Source organism: Lottia gigantea (assembly GCF_000327385.1).
Source record: "Lottia gigantea unplaced genomic scaffold LOTGIsca_95, whole genome shotgun sequence".
Lineage (NCBI taxonomy): Eukaryota > Metazoa > Mollusca > Gastropoda > Lottiidae > Lottia > Lottia gigantea.
The window spans coordinates 286768-294928 of NW_008711088.1; the positions used below are offsets into that span (position 1 = coordinate 286768).

Consider the following 8161-nt stretch of genomic DNA (forward strand, 5'->3'; position numbering starts at 1 on the left):
TCTTTTAAAATTTAGAAAACTTCTTTACAATCTCTTTAATGTTCATGTAAGTCCCAAAACTAATTTTCCATTCTGTTTACAGCTGTGAAAGTCTGCGCTCCAGGACAATTCCAGTGTAAAAATAACAACTGTACGTTTGTGTTTCGCGTCTGTGATTTGCACGACGACTGCGGAGATGGTAGCGATGAAGAAAATTGTAACACAAGACAATGTGAATCGTGGCAATTCAAATGTAATAATTATAAGTGTATACCTAAGAAATGGCAGTGCGATGGTGAAGACGATTGCGGGGACGGATCAGATGAATTGTCCCATTCTTGTGGTACGTTTTTTTTTTCATTTTTTAGTTCTCCAATTTCATTTCATTTAATTTCGACAGTTGTAAATCAAAAAAGAGCAGGCTCATGCCACTGTCCTGGCAAAATTTCCCTCATTGCACCCTGAATGGCGTTATCTGTCTTCATTAGCCCAATAAGGTGCAGAAAAGTAGGATGTAAAACTCCATTCATTTTAAACACCATATACATCTATATCTACTGCATACCTGACACTTTTCCTCATTGAACACTGCAAGATGTTGCTTGTGTTCATTAGCCCAATTAAGTGCAGAAAAGTAGGACATAAAATTTCATAAATGTCCATGTATGTATCAGTCTGGATAAACAAAAAAAAAGACTTTTTGACCTTTCTTGTTCAGTCACTCAGTGGAATTCTGCTGGTAATTCTCTTCTAATTTAGCTAATTATGAATTAATTATGGACATGTGAGACAAACTGGTATTTTTCCAAGTCATTAGAACACCTCTACTTTCTATTCAAATAAGTATTAACATTTTCATTTCATGAATGAAAATAAGGGAACCCATCTTTAAGTTGTTATCTGTGTAAAATATTGAATGATGCAGAATAACGAGGTCTTGGTGGAGCTGAAATTCAATGTCGCCGTTATTTTTCCGAAAACACATCAAATGTAACGTGTAAGCACTACAATTTTATCTCTTCCATTTTATTTTCAGGTAATTCTACGTGTAGCGTTGGACAGTTTATGTGTGATAACAAGCGATGTATACCAGCCACGTGGAAATGTGATTTCGATGATGATTGTGGTGATGGCTCTGATGAAAAAACATCATTTAATTGTGGTAAGTTTTGGAGTAACAGTTATCTCCCCTTTTTAAGCTCTTCATGTCTTCTGATGCATATTGTTGGTACCCTAATTCGACAAATCTGGTTCTATCAGTGATATTCAGATGTTATGTTGTCACAGTTAGGTATAAAGGGGCAACTCTCGAAAACACTGGCACAGGCATCAGAATTTGTCTTACCTTAAGGAGTATAAGGGTTAGGTATTAGGGGGTGAGAGCCAACACTGGATTGACTCTCGAAAGCACGAGCACAGGCATCAGAATTTTTCATACCTTGAGGAGGATAAGGGTTAGGTAATAGAGGGTGAGAGCTGACACTGGGCCGACTTTCGAAAGCACTGGCACAGGCATCAGAAGTTTTCTTACCTTGAGGATTTGAACCCACAGCACTTAATCGCCTAGCAGACGTCAATCCATCTCGCTACTGTCAACTTTTATATGAGTAGAAAATAAAGAAAAAATGCTTCAATCCTGGAAAAATTTCTCTCATTGGACACTGCATGGCATTGCCCATCATCATTAGCCCAATCAAATAGAATTCCATTTGACTCATGTTTTCGTGTATTTTTTCAGAATCGCGATCATGTTTAACAGGATGGTGGACCTAATCAAATAGAATTCCATTTGACTCATGTTTTCGTGTATTTTTTTCAGAATTGCGATCATGTTTAACAGGATGGTGGACCTAATCAAATAGAATTCCATTTGACTCATGTTTTCGTGTATTTTTTCAGAATCGCGATAGTGTTTAACAGGATGGTGGACGTAATCAAATAGAATTCCATTTGACTCATGTTTTCGTGTATTTTTTTCAGAATCGCGATCGTGTTTAACAGGATGGTGGACCTAATCAAATAGAATTCCATTTGACTCATGTTTTCGTGTATTTTTTTCAGAATCGCGATCGTGTTTAACAGGCTGGTGGACCTAATCAAATAGAATTCCATTTAACTCATGTTTTCGTGTATTTTTTCAGAATCGCGATCATGTTTAACAGGATGGTGGACCTAATCAAATAGAATTCCATTTGACTCATGTTTTCATGTATTTTTTTCAGAATCGCGATCATGTTTAACAGGATGGTGGACCTAATCAAATAGAATTCCATTTGACTCATGTTTCCGTGTATTTTTTTCAGAATCGCGATCATGTTTAACAGGATGGTGGACCTAATCAAATAGAATTCCATTTGACTCATGTTTTCGTGTATTTTTTTCAGAATCGCGATCATGTTTAACAGGATGGTGGAAATGTAAAACTAATTATAGATGTGTACCGAACTGGTCACGATGTGATGGAGAAGATGATTGCCGTGATAATTCCGATGAACTAGAAGAGAACTGTCCAGTCTGTCATCCGACTGGAGACTGGAAATGTGCCAATAGAAAATGTATCCCGAAACGCTGGCTGTGTGATTTTGATGACGATTGTGGTGATAACTCTGATGAAGCTTCGGATACATGTGGTTAGTTGAACTCTAATCTCTAAACTCTAAACTCTAATCTCTAAACTCTTGACTCTTGACTCTAAACTCTAAACTCTTGACTCTTAACTCTAAACTCTTGACTCTAAACTCTTGACTCTTGACTTAACTCTTGACTCTAAACACTTGACTCTTGACTCTAAACTCTTGACTCTTGACTCTTGACTCTAAACTCTTAACTCTAAACTCTTAACTCTTAACTCTAGACTCTAAACTCTTAACTCTAGTCTCTAAACTCTTTACTCTTGACGCTTAACTCTAAACTCTTGACTCTACACTCTAGACTGTAGACTCTTGACTCTAAACTCTTGACTCTAAACTCTTGACTCTAGACTCCACTCTAAACTCTAAATTCTAAACTCTAGACTCTTGACTTAACTCTTGACTCTAGACTCTTGACTCTTAACTCTAAAAACTCTTAACACTAAAAACTCTTGACTCTTAAACTCTCGACTCTGAACTCTGAACTCTGAACTCTTAACTCAACTCTCCACTCTAGACTCTAGACTCTTAGCTCTTAACTGTAAATGAAGCGTTTTATGATATCACTATATTTTTGAAAGAACTGGTGGCGAGGCCAGCCTTGTGAGAAGACTGGGGGTACAAATGAGGGGCAAACAGACATAATGGGGGACAAGAAAGAAATTGTAGATCATCTTTATTTTGTTTATTGTAGCTGATAAACTTCGTTCGTGTTCAGAATCGGAGTTTCGTTGTGATAATAAGAAATGTATTCAAGGAAAATGGCGGTGTGATCACGATAATGACTGCGGTGATGGCTCGGACGAAGATCCACAATATTGTACAAGTAAGTACTGGTTGTTCAAGACTACAAGTGTTTGTTAACATAATTTTTACGATTTATTGAAAGGGATTTTGGTTATTGACTTAAACAATTTATGGATTCTGATTTTCGTTTGAATTTTTTGGGGTACGATTTCAGGATGAATTTAGTTCTTGCCTTGTTGCCTTCAAATTTATGGATTCTGATCGACTTCTTTTTTTTTTCTCGGCAGAATTTAAAGAGTGTGATAAAGACCAGTTCCAATGTAGCAGTGGTCATTGTATTAGTTTAAACACTATCTGTGATGGCGCCAGAGATTGTTTTGATGCCTCTGATGAACAGAATTGTACGGCGCCATATCCTGGAAATAAATTCTGTCCTGACAGTAAATTCGAATGTGCCAATCATGTAAGTCTTTTTACTTCCGATGATATTTTTATTGATAGAATTGTCTTGCTTGTACCGATTTTTATTTGAAACACCTGATGGTACTTCTCTTTGGAGGAGTCCACTACTATACAACTATTACTCTAGATTTTGCCATACTTTGGACGAGATTTTGATTAACGGAATTCTCTTGACTGTACAGATTGGAAATGTTGATACTATTTTTAGATTTGTATATCGACCAATTGGAAATGTGACGGAGACAATGATTGTGGAGATGATTCAGATGAAACAGCTGAAGTTTGTAAGTCAGTGGATTGTGAAGATGCTGGGAAATTTCAGTGTGATAATTTTAAATGTATACCCAAGTTTAAGATTTGTGATGAGATAAATAATTGTGGAGACGGCTCTGATGAAAATAAACCGGGTCTTTGTAAGTTTGTTTATTTATTACCCTTAGTAAATATTGGGGAAGGATTGATTGATTCTTCCAAAAGTACAGGCCAAGGATGGAACAAATACTTTATTATGAATTTCTGAGAAAAGTTATATGGTCGTCTCCATTGTTGAGGATTTGATTCTTCCAAAAGTACTGGCCGGGGATGGAACAAAAATACTTTATTTAGAAATTGGAATAAGGTTCATTTTTATACGATTTTTGCTGAAGGGGCGGCACATGAACAGTCTTGGTCGCTGATTTTTGTCGCTGACTCAAATCTTGAGTAAAATCTTGTGTGTGCTCATGATTTCAAGATAATCGCATTGTCGACAGGATTTATAACATCTAAAAAACAAGACAGACCGTCATCATCCAATCAGATTTATTTTTCTTTCAATTGCATGATCTATACGTGATTATCTCCTTGTGTCCTGCATCCTGTCGGTGAAACTCTTGACAAGGCTCTAGTCTGCCAAGACTGTTCATGTGTCTGGACTGACTATTCTAAGAGGTAGTATTCCTTCCAATACAAGAAATATATTTGCATGTAAAGTTCTGTCTACTAGAGTCTGTCCGGTAGAGGATATTGACTGTCAGACATTTAAGCTGCCCTGCCAGTCATGTCCGGCAAATATAGTAAAATTTACAGCCCTTCTTGGATGTCACCATTAATATAAGAAATATATTTGCAGGTAAAGTTCAGTCTAACAGAATCTGTACAGAAAAAGAGTTTAAATGTACCAATAGGAATTGTATTGAGGGAACTCGAGTCTGTGATAACGTTGATGATTGCGGTGATCGGTCTGATGAAGATGGCTGCAGTAAGTACGAAACGTAATATGTAAAAGAAGAAAACTATAACCTCTGCCCTGGCTAAATTCCCAAAATTGGACACTGCAAGGTGTTGTCCTTCATCATTATTAGCCCATCAGGTGCAGAAGAGTAGGAAGTAAGTAAATGCTGTCTTGACAAAATTTCCCTCATTGCACACTGCATGGCATGGAAATATCTCACACAGGTGTAGAAAAGTAGGGTGTAAAACTCCATTCAGTTGAAAGCTTACAACAGATGGCTGCCCTGACAAAATTTCCCTCATTGCACACTGCATGGCATGGCAATATCTCACACAGGTGTAGAAAAGTAGGGTGTAAAACTCCATTCAGTTGAAAGCTAACAACAGAAGGCTAATGTTGCTGCCCTGACAAAATTTCCCTCATTGCACCCTGCATGGCGTTGCCTGTCTTCATTATAAACAGATACCCTCTTGTCCTAATTTCCCTTATTGCACACTGCATGGCGTTTCATTTCAGATAAAGATTCCGATGATTCTTCATGTTCAAAAGAAAATGGTGGATGTGCCCAGAATTGTACGTCATTAAAAGATGGTGGATATTATTGCAGTTGTAAACCAGGATATCAGATTGGAAGAGAAGACAGGAAGTCTTGTGAAGGTTGGACAGTTTCAGATTTTGTTCAGATTATTACTGATGAGGATTCTATACCCAAAACTTGTGTCTAATTATCATTACGATCAGTCGGTATTTCAAAAATTACCATTAGCAGTCCTGATGAGGATTGTGTATCCAAAACATGTTGGGCTTTTGTCTAGTAGCCTATGTAAGATGAGGACTGGGAATCTTGTGAAGGTTGGACAGCTTTAGATTTTTTTGTTTCATTATTACTGATGAGGCTGATATATCCAAAATGTGTGACGGCGTCAGATTAGCTGTGGCCTAGGGGTCACAAACACTGAAATTTTACGTAAATTTGAAGCATCTATTACAGGTGTATAACTTAACCAAAGCTAATTTCGCTGTCCTGAAAAAATTCCCCTCATTGCACACTGCATGGTGTTCCCCCTCTTCAGAATAGTAGGCCGGCATAGGTCGAGATAATACCTTTAGATTGTTCAACTCAGTTTCCTCCTGTCAGTGATGTAGGTAAGAGAGGCTGACAGGGAAAAAGTGTCTAGTTTTTCAGATGGGACAATAAACAGAGGCCCTGTGTTCTACAGGCTGTACACGTTAAAGATCTCTTGATAGTTGGAAATAAAAAATGAGCAGGCCAATGCTGCTGCCCTGACAAAATTTCCCTTATTACACACTGCATGGTGTTGCCCCTCCTCAGAAAAGTAGGATGTAAAACTCCATTTCATTTCATGTATATTAATTTTACAGATATTAACGAATGTGATAGGTGGGGTAACAACTGTCCCCAGAAATGTCAGAATATAAAGGGCACGTATAAATGTCAATGTGCGGAGGGTTTCAGGGATCGTCAACGAAAAGGAACCGAATGCAAGGCCAGTGGTAGGTAATACATTTTGTAAAAAGATAACCCCTGTCAGTGATGTAGGTTAGAGGCTGACAATGAAATGAAAAAGTGTCTAGTTGTTCGGATGGGACAATAAACCGAGGCCCCGTGTACTACAGGCTGTGCACGTTAAAGATCCCTTGACAGTTGGAAATTGAAAAAATTGTCTAGTCGTTCAGATGGGACAATAAACTGAGGCCCTGTGTACTACAGGCTGTACACGTTAAAGATCCCTCGACAGTTGGAAATCGATAGAGTGTAGGATAATACTGCTATCCTGGAAAAATTTCCATCATTGCACACTGCATGGTGTTGCCCATAAGGTGCAGAAAAGTAGGAAATAAAGCTCTATTTCATTTCATTTTACTTGAGTTTGATTTTTTGATGAACAGTTTTTGAGTTATTGGCCCTTGATTTTAATTTCAATTCAGATGAGTTTGATTGTCATGATTTTTTGATGAACAGCAGATGAGTTTGATTGTCATAATTTTTTTATGAACATTTTTTGAGTTATTTCCCTTGACTATTATTTTACATTCTAGATGGCAGTCTGATCATTTTCTTCGGCATTGGTGGAGCTATACAACAATACAGATCATCAACGAAGGAGTACACCAACGCCATCTTGAAAAGTCAAAGAGTTCAATCCATAGACGTGGATGTTGCTTGGAATTTGATATTCTGGACCGATAAATCTGAAAAAAAAATAAAACGCGCTACTCTACCTCCGGATGCTACAGTTTCTGGTGTTGCCCGAACCATCGTTAGCTTTGACGTAAAACAACCAGAAGGTATTGCAGTGGATTGGGTGGGAAAGTAAGATTATTTTTAATTTTTGTAAAGGGACAAGCTCGCCATCTGTTTGATCAATCAAACTTTAGTCTCAGAAACAGGAATTTCACTGTCAAAATTTAAGCCTTCAAATCCATGTGTGTTCAGAATTATCTGTGTTTGAATGTTAAAATGACGACTCGTCTTTTCTTGAGACACTGTCATATATAGAAAGACAAAGACAATTTGTCCTGCAAGACACATTTTGATTTGTTTAAACAGCTTAAGAACAGAACTGCCCTAGAATACTTGTTAGATTACAATTGAGAGGAAAAATAACATGAAATAAAAGGAATTTTAATCTCATTTTGATAAAGGACAAGTTGATGCTGATGTCCTGACAAAATTTCCCTCATTGCACACTGCATGGCATTGCCCAAAAAAGCATCTAGTCATTCAGATGGGACAATAAACTGAGACCCAGTGTGCTACAGACTGTGCATGTTAAAGATCATTCAACAGTTCGAAATTGAAAACCAGACGGCTAAAGCTACTGTCCTGGCAAAATTTCCCTCATTGCACACGGCATGGTGTTCATTAGCCCAATTAGTGGCAGAAAAGTAAGACGTAAAACTTCATTTTTGACCTAATGTATTTTTTTTATATTTTTTAAGAAATATATATTGGGCCGACAGTTTAAAGAAGACGATTTCCGTAGCTAAGAATGACGGAAGATATACACGGTCACTAATAGCAACTGATTTAGATTATCCAATGGGTGTCGCTGTAATCCACGACTGGGGTAAGTTATTTATGCCATCTTTTACTCTGCCTCTGCTC

General features: G+C 37.5%; 1 protein-coding gene across 1 annotated transcript in view; it reads left to right on the top strand.

Annotated features, from left to right (window-relative positions):
- The window catches only part of LOTGIDRAFT_170222 (hypothetical protein), a gene marked incomplete at both ends in the record, with an annotated part of 59006 nt that overhangs the window by 36197 nt on the left and 14648 nt on the right, over positions 1 to 8161 (top strand). Inside the window, 11 exons of the mRNA XM_009068855.1 lie at positions 83 to 322; positions 1016 to 1141; positions 2364 to 2609; positions 3304 to 3435; positions 3644 to 3819; positions 4027 to 4231; positions 4930 to 5058; positions 5548 to 5688; positions 6415 to 6546; positions 7093 to 7366; positions 7996 to 8123. Coding sequence (XP_009067103.1) covers positions 83 to 322; positions 1016 to 1141; positions 2364 to 2609; positions 3304 to 3435; positions 3644 to 3819; positions 4027 to 4231; positions 4930 to 5058; positions 5548 to 5688; positions 6415 to 6546; positions 7093 to 7366; positions 7996 to 8123 — 1929 coding nt within the window. The remainder of the gene's footprint in view (positions 1 to 82; positions 323 to 1015; positions 1142 to 2363; positions 2610 to 3303; positions 3436 to 3643; positions 3820 to 4026; positions 4232 to 4929; positions 5059 to 5547; positions 5689 to 6414; positions 6547 to 7092; positions 7367 to 7995; positions 8124 to 8161) is intronic.